This window comes from Pseudopodoces humilis, chromosome 4 (assembly GCF_049639895.1).
Source record: "Pseudopodoces humilis isolate 2021_Gansu_Grassland_sample_001 chromosome 4, ASM4963989v1, whole genome shotgun sequence".
Taxonomy (NCBI): domain Eukaryota; kingdom Metazoa; phylum Chordata; class Aves; order Passeriformes; family Paridae; genus Pseudopodoces; species Pseudopodoces humilis.
The window spans coordinates 26,190,953-26,213,740 of record NC_142203.1 but is presented as its reverse complement, the minus strand read 5'-3'; the positions used below and the strand labels follow the sequence as shown (position 1 = coordinate 26,213,740).

The 22,788-nt window shown below is 42.7% G+C and overlaps 1 protein-coding gene across 5 annotated transcripts; it reads right to left on the bottom strand.

The window, feature by feature from the left end:
- Window positions 1-4,597: 4,597 nt before the first annotated feature.
- TOPORS (TOP1 binding arginine/serine rich protein, E3 ubiquitin ligase) lies at window positions 4,598-22,693 on the bottom strand. Of its 5 annotated transcripts, XR_015772423.1 has the most exons (7): window positions 22,535-22,569; window positions 21,370-21,481; window positions 17,493-20,940; window positions 16,244-16,423; window positions 16,039-16,158; window positions 11,319-11,475; window positions 10,335-10,647 (listed from the first exon to the last, which is right to left on the bottom strand). XR_015772423.1 is itself a non-coding variant. In XM_014259521.2 (2 exons), exons 1-2 carry the CDS (start codon window positions 22,691-22,693, stop codon window positions 17,959-17,961), a joined length of 3,141 nt encoding a protein of 1,046 aa, XP_014114996.1. In that variant the 3' UTR covers window positions 17,431-17,958. The 5 variants fall into 5 exon arrangements, 1 of the variants encoding a protein (XP_014114996.1); XR_001332007.2 differs by lacking the exons at window positions 10,335-10,647; window positions 21,370-21,481 and adding an exon at window positions 4,598-5,483 and having other exon boundaries at window positions 22,535-22,693; XR_001332006.2 differs by lacking the exon at window positions 21,370-21,481 and having other exon boundaries at window positions 10,334-10,647; window positions 22,535-22,693.
- Between the last annotated feature and the right edge of the window lie 95 nt (window positions 22,694-22,788).

Genomic DNA, 22,788 nt, shown 5'->3' with positions numbered 1-22,788 from the left:
TATCCCTATATATTGTTAAGTTCACCATATCCCTGGGTCTTTGGAGCTTGCCCCCAGAAGGTGCAGTTTCTGCTGTTTGTTATTTTACCATCATTAAAGTTTTTCAGGCAATTCCATCATTCCTGTCCCTCTATTTTGCCACGCCTGCCTGGCAGGACCAGTCCCAATTTTTCTCATGGGTACCCAGTGAGCTGATAAATAGCAAATAGCACAAATAGAACCACAATGCATACCAGTTAAACATTAAAAAAACTCCCACTTTTGCTGTGAGGGTGGTCAAACAGTTGAGCAAGTTGCTCAGAGAGATTCTGGAGACTTCATTCCTGAAGCAAATCCTGACTAGGTATGGTCCTAGGAAACCTGGTTTAAGAGGTCATGCTTTGACGGATCAGTTAGATGATCTCAGAGGTACCAGTCACAGAAATGCTGTAGCTCTGTAAATTAACAACCTTGGATAAAAACAACAGAGATTAGGAAAAAAAACAAACAAAACACAGAAGGGAAATATGTATTCTAAGAATAATTTAATTTAAGGTAAAATTACTAATCTAAAAGTTACAATTCCTATTCTGTTTTATCTACATAGGTGGTAGTGCTCATTATAGGAAGAATGTATGTGGTGGGGGAAAGACTCCTTAAATGTGAGAAACCTAGTAGGGAAGAAGGAAACAGGAGATTTCATGGAAGATAACTGTTTAGTAAATGTGAAACAACAGAAGCTCTCTTGACGTCTGAGCTGTGCTTGACACAATGCAGTGCCACAGAGCTCTGTGAACATCTGTGTCTTTCTATAAACAATGTCTTGCCTTGGAAGGAAAACCATGCTGTTTACCTAAGGCTGTGTCATTTGAAAATCTAATATATAGCACTGTGAGGATGGTATCAAAAGAATGTGGGTAAAAGAAATTACATGGGATGCACTGCGGATAGGTTCTGCAAGCCTGTCTGACAAATACTGTAGGAACTGCATAAAGACTTCAGGTGTCAAAAACAGTCCTTATGGGCATCCAAAGCCTGTAACTACTAATACAGGGAACTAGCTAGATCTTCAATTTTGTAAAAAGGTTTTGCTCTACTATGTGAGGTAAACAGCTGGCCTGTTGAGAACTAGCGCACCCTCTTGTCTTTGTCAGCTTGCAGATCACATTGCTTGCCCCATTGTGAAACTGAGGCAAAACCAAAATAATTATATAGCATTTTTTCCACTCATTTCAGAAATCTAAGCACCAGGCCTGAAGAGGTCTCTTCCTTTCTACTGAACATTCAATTAAATGACTCAAATACTTTTCAACCAAATACTTTAACATCAAGAATCCCACCACCACTGAAGATGCAATGCCACTGCCTGTAGTTCATTATTTCCCAGGAACTTAGTTAAACTCACATGAGTATTTAAATTAATAACTTCATTCTTCCCCTGTTCTGTGGACTCCTTTATCCATGAACTGTATTTTTCCCTTGTTGTCTAGGAAACTGACCACACTATTGCTAGCGGAAATAATTTTACCATGTATATACATTTCACTAAGATGAATCTTGGTGCTTCTGCTTCCCATCATTTCCAAGCAGTTTCTCTTTGAGACAAGGAAACCTCTTCTGGTTCAGGTCCTGGCCAGGGAACCAGAGTGATGTATCTCAGTACCCTCTGACTTTGGCTAACCATCATGGTTAAGTTCATCCTTCAGTTTCATCCTTCAATTCCACATCACCAAAAGGGTGGGGATAATATGTCTTTTCTGCTGGCCTTGACCCTTGCCTGTGAGGAGGACAAGACCTCTGCAACAAGCACCATCTCTCTTGGTAAACACCACAATATGGCCTGTAAGATCTTGAACAAAATGACTGAGTGGTCATGCTGCAGCTGTTTAACTCAGTACAGAGAGATGGCCAGTGTTTTACTAAGACAAAGAAGGTCCCTGGAAACCTTTATCCTTAGTTTGGAATCTTACAGCAGTGCTGAACAGGTTCTGTACACTAACCCATGCAGGCTGAACTGGTTCAGTGAGAAGGTATTTTCACAGACTTTACCCAATGATCTGCCTCTGCAAGGCTCATCCAGAGCAGTGCTCCATGTATATAAATTGCTTGGTCCAGACACGGTGTTTGTTCTTTGCAAGAACACAAAATAACCAACAGGATTCTAAATCTTTGTTTGTGATACAATTATTTGGCTAGAAAATTTGTCTCTGTGTATGTATAAATGAACAATGATAATAGTAATTCACTTATGATTATTTTTTTAAATTGCATTGATTTTAAAAGCTAACTACATTATATGGGGTACCCAATTCCTGTCCCTTCCTTACACAAAAAACAGTTACCGATCTTTCTTTAATTTTGAAAACACAGTAATTTTTGCTTGCTTTGGCAATGTTCTGCAATGTAATCATGTACAGAAATCTAGTATACACAACTAATATGAATTACTGTTATTTTATAATGTCTGGTAACTTCTTCAATATGCCAAGCCTGAAAGGTAAGAGCTTTCCACCCTCACACTGCATTGCAGTCTGGCTAGCAGATGTGAAAGGCAAGCATTTCACGAGAGGAGTTAGATGACTGTGCACTCCAGGAACACTTCTCCAGTTACACCAGTTGCACAATACTGGCAGGTCTTATCTTTTTTCAGCCTGCAGGGGTTAGAGCATTTGAAGAACCTTTTGACCCTATCAGAAACTAGTGTTAGTTTTAGCCACCCTCTGAGCTGGAAATCTTGCCCACATCTTGGAAAATTTAGATTTTCAGTGAAATGCAATGAAAGCTCTATTACTCCAGGGGCTTGTGTACTAACATGGAAAACTGAGTAAGCACAAAAGGAAAGAGGGAGAAAGATGGGTGCTGAAACTGGCACTATACCATGCTAGTAGAGTATCAGACAGGGCAGGGGGTGATGAGAAGTACAGTGGGAAGAAGAAATGGCACAGTCATGAAGAGTCAAATGAAAGTAATTAAATGGGAACTAATAAGATTAGCCAAAACACCAACGACACAGTCAGAAGGATGGGAAATCAGTGGGCATTCACCTCCTGTGAGAAAGAAAAATGTGCATGTGCAGAAAGCCAAGACAGAGAAACATAAGGGCATGGATGGGAATGCCTCTGAGTACATTAAGGAGTAGAGCAGTCCCTCTGAAAGCATTTGACTAGAACAAGAGGCAGCTATGATTCAAGATGAGGAGGGACCAGGCCTGAACAAGGTCATAGGTCTGAACGACAAATGGCCCGTGCTGCTAACAGTGATGGCTTGAGATACTGTGGTGGTGCATTCCTCCTTACCTCCTTTCCAGGCTGCAGTGTCCTCTGAGAAAACGCATGTTAGGCTTTGTCCTTGAAAAGGCCACCTATGCTCAGCTCTTCCTGAGCTTATTGAAAAGCACTGTTTGTTCTCAGGAACTCCTAACAAGTTTCTGGTTTCCCACAACCAGCCATGTAAAATATTTCTATGGCCTGAATGGCATAACATTCCTATTCTATATAGGAATATATCGATATTCATTTTCAAATTAAGTGCTAACCCAAACTATGCCCAAAACACTGGCCAAAACATGAAACACTGTTATGACTAAAGCTGATCTCTTGGGGCCCTATAAAGAGCCATCTAGAACTGGGCCTGTCAGGAGTTGCAAAAGCATCCAAAGGGAGTATTTTCACTGACCTCTGAGGGGAATTTTTCCACAAACAACTTATCTTACACCAACTATGTCTGCATGCATACCCTTTGTTACAGAAAATCTGGAAATGAGGATAAGTTACAGTTATAATTTAGGGTAAATGCTGTTAAGTGCTATTTCTCTATTAGATTGTTAAGATTAAGCTATAAATTTAGGTATAAGTTAAGTTAAAGAACTGTAAAGTATTGTTAAGCTTTAGTCCACATTTTTCTTCATTCTTGTTTATGCTGTCTTTACACACAGACACACATGTACACCTAGGCACTTTAAATTCATTTCAGTTTTAATGGCCTGGATTTTGTTTGGTTTTGCTGTTGCTTGCTTCCTGCCTTGTTGTGCGTTGGTTGTCTTTTGTAAGTAGACTGAATCTTGCCAACGAATCTGTTGTGCTTTGTAGTTTAATATTAAATCTGACTTTTGCTCATACCCTTGCTGGTGATTTTTTGAGCAATCTCAAACACATTCATTCAGGACAGAATGTGAAGGTGGTTTTAGGGCAGAATGGTTTCAAAAAGGTTTGGTTTTAACAATGCCAAATTAGACAAAATTCACAAGGGATGGCAGCAGTGTCAGTTGTCACATACAGTTGGATACATGGTAACAGAAGTTTTAAAGTCACATTGATGCATCAGGGTCTGTAAGAGGAGTGAGAACTGAAACCACAATTACATCTCTCCCCAGAGACTACTCCAGGATGTAAAAAACAAGAAGGAAAAGAAAAACATCAGATCTCTGTGGAAAACCAGACAGAACAGGAATACCTAATGAAAAATATACCAATGTCTGGGCATTTTCATTTCTTGGAACAGACACCAGGTCTCCTTCCTCTTATGGGGTGAATATTTTGCAGGCTGCACTATCTGAACTTGCTTAGGAGTAGGAATTATCAACTAAGTAATTTGAGTAAGTAAATGAAATTTTCACATTCCTAGTCTGCTTTCAGGCAACACATTCCCTATCAATATTTATTTCGTCAGTATTCACAACCACTTGCAGTAAATTTCAGTCCCCCCAGGTAAACAAAAAATAATAAAAATTACCATTCTAACAATTTTAAACTACTGTGTGACTTATTCCCCTCTTTCAGAGTTCATTTCCTATACTTTAATTAAACTCCTCTACCAAAATGTTTTTCAAAGTACTTCATATGAAGGCTAAACAAAACAACATCCTAAACTTGTGCCATTTATTGTGACAATCTGTCAACTTGTTGTGACAGGCGTAACAGATTGGTAGCAAAAGCTGAGCAGCAAAGGCTGGCTGACTGACTAATTTTTTTAAAAAAGCCTCTTGCTTGGCTACATTTTTAAGAGTGATCAGAACTAGAAAGACGGTTTTCAAAATAATTAAAATTTCCTTAAAGCTGCAGTGTAAGCAGTGTTGCAGTCTTGGGGGAAGAGGCAAAGCCACAGCTTTACCATCCACACAAGGCTTTAGAGGAGACATGAATTTGCTTGCATGCAGGAAATTTGGGATTCAGATTTCTTTCTGATTCAGTACAGGCTGATTGGTAGCTTGAGTCGAGGCTGGGATGAAGATGATGCCCACTGAGTCACTGTTAAAAATCAGTTTCCCAGCCTCTCCTCCTGAAGGCAGTCTGTCAGGGCTTGGCCAAGAAATCAGATCATTGTGCTGTGAGGTGAGGGTTTCAAGTCATAGAATCACAGAATATCCTGAGCAGGATACTAGGACATCAGGATCCTGGACACCAGGATCATCAAGTCCAACTTCTGGCCCTGCACAGGGCCCCCCAAGAGTGACAGCAGGTGCTTGAGAGCACAGTCCAAACACTCCCAGTGGAGACTTGGATAGGCTGGGGGAAAAAAACAGTATTAGATACATATCCCTTTGGCAAAAGGAAGAGGTACTTTAGGTATCACTGCACAGCTGAAGAGCTCAGACAGACATAGGCCCTGCAAAAAATTACTATTTTGCTCAAATATATGGAAACCACAAACTTGGAAACTCATTGCTAGGAAACAGAATTGCTAGTGATAAATTTCTGGAAACAAAATTTACAGTCAGCCTCTGGCTGGCTCTAGTCATGACTCAGCACCATCAAAGGCCCAATCCACCAGACATTAGTCCATGACCATGAAGACCTTAGCCAAACCTCAAAATACTTCTAAAAAGATCTATAAATGTGCATACCAGCACAGTCAAAAGCATACAGAGTGTATTTTTCCAATTTTTCCAGAATTCACTAGCCATATACTTGACTGCATCAATAATAAGAGACTGACACAAGGAGATCAAAACAGTATTGGAGGTAAAACTCTCAGATCTGTTTTCTGTTCTCCTTCAAAAAAAAGCAGCCAAACAGATTAAAGAATAGAACAGCTCATAACAAAAAGCCATTATTACAAATTGAAAGTGCACAATACCTCTTAAAATTCTATTGTCCAGTAAACACTGTATTTATATAGTGACAATGTGACAATCATTTAATCAGATGGCAACCTGATGAAGAGGGATCAATTATTCATGCAGAAGCTGCACTGGAACCAGGAAACATGAGAAGACTTCAGAAAAGGAGATAGAAATAAAAGCTGCATATAAAGATAGACATGTAATTATGTCTGTTTTCATCCAGTAGAAGGAAGTGTGAGGATAGAGGAGACATTTTTATCTTGTGCTGTGCAAACATCACACAAGATACTTCAAGAGAACAAAATTACTTCCAAAAATGCTGTGAAATGCCACAATCTGAGAAAATGCTCTTTCAAGTATCCTATTCCAAGCTTAAACTTAAAATAAATACAACAGCAAGAAGTCATGAAATGCTATGAAAAGATGCAACTGAAGGATTTAGTGTTCTCTGCATGCTTTTTTTTTTTTTTTTTCTGGACCCCAAAGTCAGGCAAAAGCTCAGCCCAGGCAGACTAAGAGAAAGGGAAAATTGTCTGACTTGTATACTTTCCAGACTCAGTAGAGAACACCAAAAGTTGCTGGGTGCTTTTCTGTAGATGAAGATGAGTGTTGGTTCTTCTAATGATGCACAGGATACCTGGGGCTCTTATATCCATGCCCCAGGAAGGCTGACAGAACTCTCAGTACTTCCACCTTGCACAAAGCCCTTCTTAGCTCACATCATCAGCTGTCATTAAACTCTTTAGTTTTTCTCACTAACATGACAGGGAGTCTGGAGTCAAGAGTCCACAAGAGGAAAATTAGAAAAAGAAGGCATTTTTGAGATCTCTTAAATATGCTAAAATGAAACAAATATTTCTAACATTCCCATAAGATGTTTTAATTCAGAAGGAGTGGCTTATCTAGAATTGTCTCCACTATAATTTAGGTCTTAGGAAAACTCCAGCTTCAAAAGAAATATCCAAAAGATCTTTAGACTACTTTTCATTTTTATTCTCCTATATTAAGCCACTCAGAAGCTCTGTATCAACAAAAATGCTGTTCCATAAGATAGTTCACAAAGTCTGTAGAAATAAAATAATTCACTAATAAATCTGACAGACTTCATCAGAAAGTCTGTCTATTTCACTATGTCTGATTTAATTTTGTATATGCAAATGCCCACTTAAATGACATTCAGTGAAAATCTACAGAAGCAATTGTTTCACAAAAAAAATTATGAGATTCAGCTCAAAAGTCATACTGCTGTCCAATCATCCTGTTACCATTACAGAGTTTTCTTAATCTGTTCTATATGCTACATTTTTCACAAAACTTACCCTGGAACCATAAAAACTGAAAGGCTGCCATAGGAGTTTCCACTTCAGCAGGTCTTCAGAGGAAACCTAAATATTGTTCATATGCATAGTAATGTATAGAGTCAGAATCAGACAGAACACATTGGCCAAATCATGCTACCCATTTTGTCTATGATTTCTTATTTTCAGTATCTAGAAGGTATGATGCTGTGGGGTTCAACTCAAGGCATGAATGCTGGTAGTGTGTTTTAAGGAGACAGATGGCTGAAATGACTATCCTGATTTGTCTCTCTTCTCCCAAAAAAAAGGTAATTTCTTCAGGTCTACAGTATTTCCAGTGTGTAGAGATGTATGAAAATAGCATACTTCTTGAGAAATTATATTAGTCAGGGATGCAATCTGGATTACAAATAAAGTTGTCTTTAGAAAAAAACCAGGAAATTCGATTTTTTTAGTCCCCTACAAAAAGCAGGTTGTTCGAAGCAAATACCTACAGGTATTAGCAAAGTTTAATCTTGAGAGATATCACTTTGAATTCTATCATGAAAAAGAAAATACAACTAATCAGGTTAATATTACTCTGCTTATTCTCAACTTCACTCTGCATCTTCAACTTCAATGAATGGCTTGTGCTGAAAAAGATCATCTACATCCCAATCCCCCTGACATGGGCAGGGATGGCATTCACTAGATCAGGTTGTTCAGAGCTCCATCCAACCTGCCTTAACCACTTTCATGGATGGCATACCCACAGCTTCTTCGGGCAACCTGTCACAGTGCCTCACTACCCTCTGAATAAATTTCTTCCAATATCTAAACTAAACAGCCCTCTTTCAGTTCAAACCATTGTCCCTTGTCCTGTTACTATCTGCCCATATAAAAAGTCCCTCTCCCTCCTCTTATGCACATAGAGAATTTAACAGTTGCAGAGCAATTAAGCTGTATTTCTGATAAATCTATGTACTTCAATATTTTAAAAAACGGGAAATTAACTGTCTGGATGGAGCAGAAGTACAGTCAGAAGTGAATGAGCCATAGCATGGACCAACTTAAGTTAAAGTAAGAAAGAACATGGGAAAACAGGGAAGAGAACCTGTGCAGGAAAGTTCACCATTGCAGACTTTCCTGAAATTTATTTCACTGTCATTTTTAGTCAACATGAAAGCATGCCAGGGCTGATACAAAGCCCTTCTTGTGACAATTTTCTAGATTCTCCTGTTAAACCCCTGTTAAGTGGTACTGGCAATGTAATATTTCAGGACGTGGAAGCAGAGCATCACAAAACCAGACTCAAGGCATGCAGCACAATGCTAAGGTAACTGGAAGCTGAACCAGTTTGTGCCTCCAACACTGGCAAGTAGCAACAGCTGGATGCTTGGATGAGGAGCTGGGAGTCTGGGCACAAGAACAAACCAGTGGGGCTGAGGTGATGCACAACTCCCAAGTGATGGGGAGGCCCCCAGCACAGCCCCTGGCACCCCAACACTACAACCCCAGGCTAATGGCTGCACCATGCCAGAGCTGGACATCAGTGTAGGCAGACAAGAACTGGGGAGAAGGCTGGAATGCAATGCCCTCAGAGCTCTGACATTAACTTCCCAAGATTCACACTCTGCCCATATTGCCCTATTTGATCAAATATCTGAGATGTTCAGGGTACCTGCAGAACAAATGTAAAATGTGCTAAAAGGAGAAAAGGATTAATAAAGAAGAGAAGAAAGATCAGAGGGAAAAAGAGAGCTCTAGAGCTTTTACCCATTTTGTAGAGATGTTGCTAATCATTGATAAAATTTATTACTTATGAGCTTCTTTATGATGTTTCAACAGGGAGGAAGAAGTTCCATGTATGTTATCTCCACTGTCCTTTCAGGAATACTGTGCCTAAGTGTAAACAAATACATCTACATAACTGAAAAACGCTATTAAATAAAAAGTCCAGGCAGGGTGATGTACCTACAACAGTTATTCCCTATTTTCATTTCATAACTGTCTTGGGATGTTCTTGTGCTGCAGATGCCCAGGATACCATAAACTTTTCTCATGGAGGTTATGTAACCTCTTTTGGGAAACATCAGAGCTTAGACTATGAATTGTCATTTTATACTTTTAAGACCACTGTTTAAGCACTCTGCATACATAGAACTTGCAGAAGAACCTATGATCTCCCACTAAGAAGTGGGGCTTTGCTGGTTTTTATTCTTTATCCCAAGCTCTGGGATGCAGAGAGATGCCTTAAACACCCGAACTGTAACAAGTTAATTCTTGTAATGAAGCCCAGATCTTCTGTGGTAAGTATATAACTTCCACTCAGCTAGAAGTGGTATCCATCTAGAATCACACAAAACAGCACAGTATTCATAGGGTGAACACTTAACAGGGCACATAGACCAAGGCAGTCAGTTAAAAATGAGACCATCATTCATCCTAAATCCACCCGATCTAATAAAACCTTCAGAACACTTTGTTCAGGAAAGTGTGGTTCACCTCGTGAAAAAGATGTTTCCTTTTCCATGACCACTTTTGACCATGGTGTGCAAAAAAAATGTTCCTTCCTACTGTTAAGGAAACTTCCCAGTCTGACCATGCAGGAGCCAGTCACTCTCGCACCACCTGAGCTGGGACCAGGCTATTCCAAGATACACCCTTTCCACCACACTTACACAGTCACAACGCATTTCCTTGCTGTGTTGACAGACCTCAGGTTTCCCATAGCAGAGTCTCAGACGTACAGATCATCTTGGTACAGTAACTAAAAAACAAATAATCAGCTCAAGCTGCTGCCTCCAAGGAGAGACCCAAAACAAGGGAACCCCTGGGCTTTTATCCCAGATCTTATCTTCTTTACCAATAACTCTTTACCAATAAACAGCTCTCAGATATAATACTGCTGTGTTTGCACTTTATTTTCGTCCAAGAAATCTAGCAATAATCCTCCTCAACTCCCCTTTTATGGCAGGATGGGACACCTGGGTTGAGATAAAGACAGTTTAATAGGGAAAGTAAAAGTCACACACAGAAGCAAAGCAAATCAAGGAATTCATTCACTGCATAGGCAGGTGTTCACCATCTCCAGGAGAGCAGGGCCCCATCATGCGTAAGGATGACTTGGGAAGACAAATGTCATGACTCCAAACTCCCTTTCCTTCCTCTTCCCCCCTCAAATTTGTGTGCTAAGCTGTAAGGTATGGCACTGAGATGTCCCTTCGGTCAGTTCTGTCCCCTCACAATTCCTTGTGCAGCCTCCTTCCTTCAGCCTCCTCACTGGTGGGGTAGGTGAGGAGCAGCAAAAGCCTTGGCTCTGTGCAAGCACTGTTCAGCAGTAACAAAAACATAAGGATCACTTATCTTTATCAACAAACAGTTCTCAGATATAGTATTGTTGCGTTTGCTCTTCATTTTCATCAGAGAAATCTATCAAAATAATCCTCCCCAGTTCCCCTTTTACAGCAGGATGGGACACATGGGAAAGCCTGGAATTGTTGGCTCCTCTGGTAATCTCCCTTGCTCAGCTACAGGTCCCCAGGCCCTTTGTCATGAAAGGATCAGTGAGCTTGGACTCCTGCCCTGAGAGCTCAACCTGTGCTCACACTGTGCTACCTGGACCAAATATATTCTTCAACACTACTTCTCCACTCTCCTAAATATTCACACCTGACTCAAGCTCACTCCAAATATGTTCTTTGAGTTTAGAAATCCAGCAGCCTGCTGACATGGGGTGAGGAGACGGCAGGACTCAAAACAATTAATTTGGTAGTTGTACATGAGTAAAGGCTAACCTTCATTTCCTAAATGACGTTAATATTGCTGAAGGAAATATCTAGAGAACTGGCACTGATCATGATAATCTCTAATTGGTGACAAGAAGGCAGTTTTATAAAAAACTCTCTCTCTGGCAGCTGTGGTTACAACACAGGTAATATGCTGCATACGATTTCAGCATGTCTTCTCAGTGCTGTGTAGGAGATGAGATCATTATTCACCTGTTTGGCCTGTGGAACATGGTAGGGGTATTATTCTGTGACAGCAATTTGTTCTTTGGCAATCTTCATTGTGGTGCTGGCTGTTTCCTGCACTCAGCTGTTTTCTGACTGTACACCAGCACTGTCTTCCATCACTGCTCTGTAGCAATCAATTGGCCTGTGCAAAAAGACAGCAATAGTGCAATCAACTTCTGACAATTTTGGCACGTTAAAACAAAGATTATTAATACTCCCAAGGATAATCAACTCTAACCTAGTTTACCCAACCAGCCCTGTAAATCTGGCAGTAAATAGCAAACCTCACATAAAGCATTAGAAAATTTGGAATTAAAATAAAATATATTGGTGGTATTTAATCATACTTTGGAACACTGAAATTCTTGCATTAAAGTGAGCAACAGCACCTAGTGTGCAATGATGATAGTGTAACAAAACTCTCACTCACTGAAAATGGGATGCCTGCGCAAAAGATTGTGCCATTAAACAACATGAGGTTCTGTTTGTGGCTGAACCCTTTATTTCAAATTTTACTTCTTCCCTTTTTTAACCTGGGACTATTTAATACAATTGTTTACTACTACTCCCTTCATAGCAAAAGTCATAGAGTACTACTGAGTTATTTCTGCACCAACCCGCCATGAAACCTGTAGAGATTTCTTTACTCCTTCTTGAAAAAAAATAAATATAAGGGATTGATAAAATCTGTTTATACTCATTAATGCCTCAGCCTAAAATTACAGATTTCTTCTGTAATGATCTTGGTAATGTGATTTGGAAAATGGTTGTCATGAAGAAACATCTATAGCTACAGGTAAAGCAGTAGAGGTTGCCTATACAGGTTATCTGAACACAGTTCAATCACTTGTGATGATCCTCTGTATCTAATCATCTGTGTGATTCCCGCATAGTCTTCACCTGTACCAACTGAAGCAGGCATTCTGGAAATTACCCATCACAAAAGAACATGACATGAGAAAAAAGAGCAAAAAAGGATGAACAGTTCAATGCAAACTTCATAATGACTACGTATTTTGAGATCCAGCAGGATGCCGCTCTGTCTGTGCAGGAAAATGACAAATGAATGCTATTTAACATTTTGCTTGAACGGTTTTTCCATTCACAAAACTATCTGCAATACAATAATGAGAAAAGCAGAACTGTGAAACATTTTGTAAGGTTGATTACCTTTCTAGGACATACAATTTGATACATGCTTTGTTTATCCAGAGTAAACTCAGTGGCTGAAAAGATTAATTGAACCTATTTTATGCTACTTGTACATGCTCTCACAGAGGAAGTAACTTACATTTTTTTTCTTACTGACTCTTTCACAAGAGCCTACAATACAACAGCAAGAGTAAAATTACTTTTCTAAATTTAGAAGTTCATAAATCTTACAAGATACCAGTCCATCCAGTGGTTTGGAGATTTTTCCTTCTTTCATATATCCAAATAAAATAGGAGTGCATGCAGGAGATGTACAGTATTTGCTTTTCCTTTTCTCCTCTCCCAGGGTACAAAAGGCATCTGTCAGCTCTCTGCTCTCCCCCCTCTCTCCCCTCATAAGCATAATGCATGCAGGTGTCCATACACATACATATGCATGTATATACATTCATTTTTGATTCTTCAGCTAATTGACAATAAACTGCTATGAATTCAAGGCACAAAGCCCTCTGTTTTGGAGAAGCTGTGTGATCTGGCTCATGTAATTGGCTGAGGATTAAACTTAGCATCCCAGCTACACTCACCAGGTGAACGTAAAAAAAAAAGTTATGCTTTGAATGTCTTTTCCCCATTGCACTTGATGTTCATCTCAATGCCTTGGACAGTGGATTGTCATTTAGTTGTGACTTGTTCTGTGCATAACACTCTGGATGGATGTCTCATCTCTAATGGCTACAGGTTTTCAAAAGATAAATGGTATTATTGCCACACACATTAGTTCACATGTTATTCTTCAAGACTGAAGATTATCTTAGATGTGCAGTTGGTCACACCACACCTTGGGCAAAAAGTTCTTCAGGTCTCAGCATTCCAAAGCATCCTAAGAGGGGACTTTTCCTCTACTTTTCATCAGCCCTTGGTAATACAAAAGGTTTGCTTTAGTTAATTTAGTTCCCCTTCTGGAGACCACTGACAACATACCTACATGAGCAGGTTACCTAGCTAGGCTTGGGATGTTTCCAGGTCTTCTGTCACTCCATGGCAAAGGCCATGAAGCCTGTCGAACTGTAGACAGCTCCCACTTGCTGGAAACTGACACTTGAACCTTCTTAAAACTGAGCCACAGAGCATCTGTGACACTGCTGATAATTCATCTACCAATAAAATGTTCAATAGATACACATGACAGCAGCAGCAGCATTTTCTGCAGCCACCTTTTGTATTCTGGTCCAGTTTGCAGACAGAAACTTGCTTCATCCCTGCAGTTTCACTTCAATGTGATGAACATTCTCATTTGATGCACAGTAGGTGGGTACTGAAGGAGGAGCCTCATGAAGAGCACACTGGGTTATTATGTGTTTCTGACAAGATGAACTGTAAACAAGATCCCATGCGTACATGAGCAGGCTCTGGATAACTCTAGTGGGTTTATCTGCTGTTGTGTCGCTCCTGAGATTTCAAGTTACCCTAGTGTGAGACTGGAGAAAATCATTGCTTGCTCAAAACAACTGAAGTGTGTGTGTGTGTCTCTCTGTGTGTGTGTGTGTCAGGATGGCAAGGCAAGCTCTGAAAAATGTAGGATGACGCAGTTCTCCATATCCCACCTCCCTGGAGCCTCTAGTCCAGCTCCACAATGTTCATCAGCCACTGGCACACCAGAAGCCCCATGTGAAGGGGAGGGTCCCAGCAGGCCAAAGCAGACAAAGTTGCAAAAGACACACCCTCTACCTTTCTAACTTCCTCTTCTTGAAATCTGGGTAACTTAAAGTTGGATGGATTAGAGTTTGCTAAGTCAATGCCTTGTGAAACGCTTTATGTCAACTGCATGTTTTAAAATTTGCCAGGTACCCTTATTTTCTGAAGTTTGCCTGTAAAAGTTTAACCTTCTGAGAAGGTTGCGTTTCTCCCATGCACCTGTCTCAGGGAATAAAAAACTTAATGTTAAACTTTAAAAAACACGTCAAGAGAGTTCAGGGCTTTACACCCTAGGTCTGCTACATAAGACACCTTCTTCTCAAAAGGCATCTGGAAAACAAGCAGGATATCCAAAGAAACTCAAATAGCCCCAGATAAGGTGATGTGGGTTGTTAAATCCAACACCAATGCTAACTGAAGTCTTGCCTAAGCTTACAAAATCATGCCATGGGGACTCTGGAAGAGGTTTGATAAATTTAATTTCCTACCCTGAGCTGATTAATGCAGCTCAGACCCTGTCCTGTTTTTGGCTGGAATTTTAATTGATTTTTTTTAGAAGCAGGTACAGCACCGTGTTTAAGATTCAGTATGAGAACGATGCTGGTAACACACTGATGGTTTGGTTGTTGCTGAGTGCTTACTCTGAGTCAAGGATTGTTCAGTGACTCACGCTCTGCCAGTGAGGTGGAGAGGCACACAAAAAGGTGGAGAGGAGCACAGCCAGGACAGGGCACCTGAACTGGTCAAAGGTATGTTCCACAAAACAGAATGTCATACCCAGTATATAAACTGGAGGAGTTACCCAGAAGAGGGCCTATCTGGGTTTGGCATTGGCCAGAAGGTGAGCAATTCTATTGTACACTACTTTTTTTTTTCTTTGGTTCTTTCTCTCTCTCATTTTATTACTATTACTAATACTACTATTATATTCTACTCCAGTTCAATTATTAAACTGTTCACCAACAAGTTTCACATTTCTTTATCCCCCAGGTTCTCCTCCCCATGCCACTGGGGTAGGGTGTTGTAAGTGAGCAGCTGCATGGTGGTTAGTCACCAGCTGGGGTCAAACCACAAGGCTTTCTCCATGCAAGGAAAATTCTTAGTAGCACTTAATACCAAGTCATGTTGCTTACTCACACTTTGCAGGTAGGTGCAGTGCGAGTGATGAGCTGGTTTACACAAATCAGCACTTGGAAAGCAATGGCTGCCTGTAGCACACTTGTTTTCCTCACTGCCCTAGACACCCTTCACATTTTATCTGCCGTAAGGCTGCTGATCTGGAAATTTCTCATAATTGCCTGTCAAATTAACTTCTCAGCACTGGCATCCTGGCTGGGCAACTGATAGCAGACACTCACTGCATCTCTTTTGTTTTCCATCCCTTCATTGTCACCCAGAAGCTCCCAACAACAGCATCACCAACTGTAAAGGCTGTACCATCAAACCTCTCCCTTCTATTTAGTTCAACTAGTCCACTTCACCCTGCCCTCTCCTCAATAGCCTGTACACTCCAAGTGTAGGTCAAGTCCCACTTATGCCAAGGATACCCCAGCTCTGTGGATGGACTAAAGCTTCCAGTCAAAGGCACTTGCATCAACAATCCCTGAGCCATCTGCCACACCAGTCCCTGAGACCCTGCCCTCCAGGAGAATTCGGATAGGTTGTCAGGCTAAACAGAACAAAGGGAGCCACATTCATTCCTTGGAGATGCCAGAGAGCTCTTAGCAGCCAATAGCCAGAATGGACCATGGCAAGATCACCACTATGGTTCACACTTCATGGTCCCCGGGGCTCCCAGTGCCCTAGCTCCTTCAGACATTTATGCTCCCCAAAACCCAATCCCAAGGTAGAAACCAACCTGCAGCCCAGAGGTGCCCCCAGAGGCAAGAGTGGAGCTCGCTGTCATCACTCCTCATTCTCTCTCAGGTTCAGCCAATCTGTGCCGACTGGTTGGGCAGGAGCAGCCCTTCTCTACAGCCTGGGCAATTCCAGGTGATGAAGATGATGGTGAGACAAGCTGCCCACTTCAGCCACTGGATAACCACAGTGGAGCAGAGACTCACCTGAAGCCTGTGGAAAAGCCCCACTCTGGAGCAGGCAGGGATGCCCTGATGGAAGCTACAGGCCATGGAGGTCTCACACAGGAACAGGTTCCTGTCAGGAGCTGAAGCCTGTCCTTAGGAGCACACACAGGAGCAGGCTTCCTGGCAGCTGGAGCAACCTGTTTCAGAAGTACTGCACACCTGTAGAAAGGGCCCATGTTAGAGCAGAGGAACAGTATAGGGAGTAAGAAGCAGCAAGACTGAATGTTATGGACTGACCACGATACCCATTTCCCATCCTCCTGGACAGCTGGGGAGGTAGAAGATCCTGTAATGGCAGAGTGAAGCTGAGAAGGAAGGGAAAATTTGCTTTAGTTTTTCCTTTGTTTCTTATCCCCCTACTCAATTTTTCATTGGCAATAGAAGATACTAATTGTCCCCAACTCTATCTGGCTAGTGACAGTACCCTCCCTTGCCCTTATCTCAACCCAGCTTTCTGATCTTACTTTCTCCCCCATCCTGCAGAGATAGGAAAGTGACAGAGCAGCTTGGTGAGTATCTGGCAGGCAACCAGCCAAGGTGAAACTCTGAACAAATGCTTGGAAGTAATGTAGGAGAGACAGAAGGTATCTCCCCCATTCGGCCCTCAGGGCTACTGCTGTGCATGCAGTGAAGGGCAAGACCTGGAGAACAAAACCCTGCCAGATCCCTGTACCTTGCACATACCTGCAGCAGGACATCTAGGATGTACTGAGCTGGGTGAATGTTGGTTATTTCAAGGGGTTCAGGAGGAAGTGTTTTATTGCCAAGGACAGACAACACAGAAATCTTCCAAGTATGCAGCAGTAGGGTATAAAGAAAAGACTCCTTGAAGGCTGCACAGCTGTAGAATGCAAGGCAGAATGTGCAGGTTCCAACAAGGGAAATAAAAAGAAATCTGGGAAAAAAATGTTTCCCAAGGGAACACTCCTGTGTTAGAAAGGGTAGGACAGAGGCTACCCAGCTTTTGGAAAAACTCAAAACCGAACCAATCCTACACAATCTGATTAAAGTTCCTGTTTTCAGTGAAAGCTTGTACCAGCTGATCTCCAGACAACCCTTCCAATCTGGAGTACTCCTGACTGCACAAATACCCACGTCAAGATGCATGAGACACTCAAAACCAAAAGAAAAAACTGCATTTGCAAAACACACAGTACATATGTAAATATATTTCAACAAACAACAACAAAAAATCTTATTGCTTTATTCATATTTTGACATAGCTTACCTTAAAATTATTCAAAAGTCTTTTGAGGATTTCTGTAGAAATCACTAACTACTTTTCAGCAGAGATCAGCTTAACCCAAAGAGATTGAAATGATGCTGGAATTCAGACTGAATCCCTTTTTATGAACTAAACAATGTTTCCCTTGTCCTAAAGGAGCAATCCCCATAAAATGCATTTCCTGGCTCTTGTTTTGGGCTCCTTTTCTGTTGTTTGATTTAAACAAAACTTTGAAATACTGTGTGGATGGCTTTATGAAATTAAAACTTCCAAACAGTCCTCTAACAAACTTAGAATTACATACTATATTCTATCTTCTTTGACTTAAAGGTGCATACACATTCAACAGTTTTACACATTTACTAGACGTATTTTTAACAGACAGAAACCCTATCAGACATTTTAGTTCTGAAGGGGAAAAAAAAAGTAGTTAAATTCACAGTTTAAACAATGTTCCAAGGAAAGTCTACTACATTTTTTCTTCTGGGAAATCAAACCATGAGGATCTGTTGACAAGTCTCTTTGGCAGTCTCAGTATCAATGGCTCTCTCTCTGGACATTCTAGGAAGGAAGTCCTGGGGGAAGGCAGTTGACTGGAAGGCGCTGCTGGTGCTTCCTGAACATAACTGGTTACAGTTTCTGTGTGAGAGGCCTTACTGCTGGTATTGAGGGTGGTAACACTCTGATCAGCTGCTGTTTCTTGAAGTTTGACATCAGCATTTCCATTGCTACCATCTAAGTTTTCCCTTGTAGCAGGGATATCACACTTTTTGTCTATTCCTACAGTTTCCTCACATCCTGTCCTCCTCAGAAAAGGAGATGGAGACTCATTTTCCCTCTCATTTATCAGAGCTGTGCCTGTCCATGTAATACTGCTGTCCCATTCAGTACTTTCTGGCTCTTTGCTGCTATCACTATCAATCGTAATCACCACCGGAGAAGAATGTACTGAGTTACTCATGTGATGTTTCCGGTGTTTCTTCTTATGCTTTTTCTTTTTCTTTTTAAGATGCCTCGTTGTGTCTGTTGCTTTTCCTTCGTAGACTATCTCCACACTTGGACTCCTCATTTTCTTCTTCCTTTTCTTGCGCTTTGTCTCGCTGCTTGCACGATTGTCTGACAGGCTATCTTCATTTTTGCAGCAATCACCAAATTTTGAGGAAGTTTTCTTGGAGTCATTTTCTCTTTCTAGACTTGTGTCCTCCATGAATGCATTCTCCAGGTGGCGAGTTTTGTACTTCCTTTTTCCACCAGGCTTTTCACTTTTCATTCTGTCAGTTCCTCCAGAAGGAGTCCTTGATCGGTTGCTTGACCGACTCCTTGACCTGCATCTTTCATAACAGTAATAGTGTCTCTCATGGAGTCCCCTCTGGCTATGCAGATCTGTCCTCTCAATAAATGATCGTATCCTGTATTCTGGACTAGCAGATTGCCTTGAGTAAAGAGTGTTAGACCGGGTCCTCCTTCTGCTGGAGGATTCATAGCTGTCTCCAAACACCTTTCGACTACAGAAAGCAGAACCCCACTGGTGTCTACTTTGATAACTGTCTCTTACATAATAGCGATCGCTGTCTCTACTTCTTGATCTCCTTTTACTGTGGCCTTTGCTACGTGAACGTGATCTACTCACTTCTCTGGATGGAGTACTCTCACCACTTAGAGAGCACCTCTGGCTTTTCAGAGAGGTTCTGGTGTCATGAGCCCTTGACCTTCTGCTGCTTCTTCTACTCCTATATTTGTTACTATCTCCACTTCTCGATCGTCTCCTTTTAAGATGGCTTTTGCTACAGTGCTCCCTTCTAGACCGATGGCCATGACTGCCTCGACTGTCCCGTGAACAGGACTGTGGGCTTCTGGACTTTCCCTTCTTAGACAATCTGTGATTCCAAGGGGAGCATACTGTGTCACTCCCTGGAGAGGGGCACCAACTCAAGTCGTGTGGAGGCAGATCTTTTCTTTTACATTTGTTCTTCTCATCCTCTTTTGATTCCATCTTCTCAACTGCAGGAGATAAACAGCTTCTACAACTTCCTACATCCTCCCTGTATGATGGGGAATGAGGTGAGAAGCTCCTGCTTGGTTCACTGTCACTCCAGCTGTGACACTGGACTGGTAGCTGTTTCTTGACATCTTCCCTTTTCTCTTCCTTGATGGACTCCTCAGAGTCAGAGGACAGCTCAACCACTTCTGGGGTTCTCTCAGCTAATGGCTTAACATACCCAACAATGACGCAATTGTCTGAGGAAGAGCCACTGTCATTTGAGTCAGCATTAGCCTGTAAGCCAGTTTGCAGTTTGGTTCTCCGACTCCCTGAAGCAGAGTCCTCATCAGAACTTTCTGAGGACTCCAGAGGAGAAGCTATGGTTGCACGAACCTCTTCTGAAATGGAATAGGAAGGCCCTGGAGTTTCATCATCCCAGGGGGCCTGGCCAAGACCAGGTACAGACAGACTATTATCTGGCCCTTGTGGGTACACCACATCTGGAGATATTGTAATAATCGAGGAGTCTGAGTGGCTTCCTTCCTCGTATGATGGTGCAGGACAGTCATAATTGGCATGCTGATCATATGCTTCTAAGTTAAAAGGACAACGAGCAAAACTGATGAATTCATGCAGGAAGTGTTCTGTCCGATTCAGCAAAAATGGCTTTAAATCATCAGCAAAGGCCTGACTTTCCAGATCATACCTAGTTACGTTACTCATGATTATGTGCTGCACAATATTGATCAGAGATCCGTGGGCACCAAACAGGACTGTAAGTTCTCTCTTCAGCCAAGGAACCAACCGGTGCAGGCAAGCAGGGTTGCGGCGGAAGAACTCTGCCGAAATCTCTCGATAGCGGCCACCGTCCTGAATGCTGCGGATGCGCACGCCGGTGCGGTACAGAGCCCTGCGGAAGCTGATCATGTCCTCCTCCTGAATCTGTCGCAGAGATCTGCCCTCTGCGCTGGCCTTTCTCCTTGAGGCCAGCCTCCTGATCATCTGCTGAATCTCTCTGTGTCTCCGGCGCGTCGGCTCACTCGACAGCCCTTCAAACAGCATCCCGTTATCTGGAGGGGACAGCATCCGCCGGGAAGGGGAACTGCGCGCGCGGCGCTCCCGCGTTAAGGTAGTGCGATAACGAAATCTCCGGCCGTCAGGGCTGGCAAAGGAGCTAGTTTCTAAAGGGCTGAGTACGTACTCCTTGAAGTCATCTTCAGCACGAATCGTATGGAAAATGGAAAAAAAGGGTTGCTTGCAGAGTGGGCATTCTGCTTTGTTTTTTGACCATTCCTGGACACAGCGGAAGCAGAACCTGTGCAAGCAGCGATCTAGATATGCAACGTTGTCAAATCTATCCAGGCAGATGGGGCATTTGGAGTCGGGAGATGCATCTGTCGGCAGCTTACTGGTGCTGGCTTTTGGCGAAAAATTGCTATCTTCTGCAAACTCCTTATCTGAAGTCATGTTCTGGAAAAGACAGAGACAGAAGATCATTGCTATCACAGAGAGTCAAGAATCTTACATTTGATGCAGAAACCCGTAACAATTGCTTTTAAGGTTGCAAAACCCAGCAGTGGCTCTGAGAGAATGCTGAACAAAGAGGCAGTATGACCTAACTACTTTGGTCCTCTTCACAGTGAGATCTAGCTCTTCTGTGCTACAAGTTTTACACAGCATTTGAATCATGCTGGCATAGATGAAGATAACAGGCAGCCCTGTCTTCTTCCCCACTCTTAACTCCCTTGATGTGGTCAATAAATTTCTTGATTTACATGGTATCCTCCAAAACATAGCTTTAAAAAAATCTAGCATTAAGACATGAAAAGTATGAGAACAGTTAGTTCTGTACTTTAAAACAAAGCCAAAGAAGTAATTGCACTTGAACTACATTATCACCTTCCAAGTTCTGCTTCTGTTTCTGTTTCTGCACACTCTGCCCCTCTTTGCTGGGCATTCATGCGGGACTACACACAGCTTGTTGGATGAGACAATCTCCAGGGATGTGCTCCTGCCAAAATAAGTATTTTTTTTCAAGACTGAATCAGAAATAACCAGATGTCATCCTCAAGTACGCACTGCCTTTTATCTAGTCAGATTGTTATGCTGATTTTGCCTGAGACGGTAAATTTTCTTCACAGTGACTGGTCTGGGCCCGAGTTTTAAATCTGTGATGAACACGGGGTTGATAATACAGAGATGTTCTTGTTATTGCTGAGCAGTGCTTACACAGAGCCAAGGTTGTCTCTGTTGTTTGTACTTTCACACTGGTGAGGAAGTTGGTGGGAGGCTGGGAGGAGACACAGATGGGACAGGTGACCCAAAATGACCAAAGGGATATTCCACACCATGTGACATCATCCTCAATATACAACATGGGGGAAAGAAAGAGGAAAGGTGAGACATTTGGAGTGATGATGCCTGCTTGCTCAAATCACTGTCACAGATGATAGGGCTCTGCTCTCCTCGAGATGGCTGAACACCTGCGTGCCTGTGGGAAGCAGTGAATTAATTCCTTGTTTTACTCTGGCTGTGTGCATGGCTTTTGGTATCTAGCTGTTTTGGTATTTAACTGTCTTTATCTCAACCAACGAGTTTTTCAGCTTTTACCCTTTCATTTTTTACCCTGATCTCCCTGGTCCGAGAGTGCACGAGCAGCTGCCTACTGCTTGGCAACTGGCTGGAGTGAAATCATGAGAGATAACAACAAAATCCATCATGAGAGATCAACAAAAAAATCCATCTGTTTAAAAGATATTTTAGGTTCTGGTGTTACCCTAAGGCATTACAATCCAGTAGAAGTAAGTTATCTCCCTACTTCAAAAACCATTAGCCCATGTTCTGCAGCCGGTCTGGCAGCAGGCCTTTCCCGCCGGCACGACAGCGAGCACCACGCGGGGGACGGGGCAGCGCCAGCGCTCTGGAGCCAGGGGCGCAGCCCGGGCTCACGGAAGTGCCCGCGCACCGGCGGGGTCAGCGAGCCCCGGCCCCGCGCCCCCCGGGAGCCGCCAGCCAGCGCCCCGGCGGGGACCGCCGCTCCGCCCGCCCCCAGGCCTGCACTTACCGCCGCCGAGCCCTCGCTTCCCGTGCGGGCCAGGGCCGCGGCCGCCTTCAGCCTGTGGCGCGTCCGGCAGCGCCCGGTGCCGGGAGGCTCCCGCCGCTCCTCCCCGGGGGGGCGGCGGCGGCGGGCGCCCTCCGCCAGGCGCCGGGACGGGTCGGCCATCGTTGCCACGGGAACAGCTCCCCGCGGGCGCGGAGCTGAGCCGGGCGAGGCCGGGAGCGAGGCCGGGCCTGTCGCCGTCACATCCGCGCCCTGCG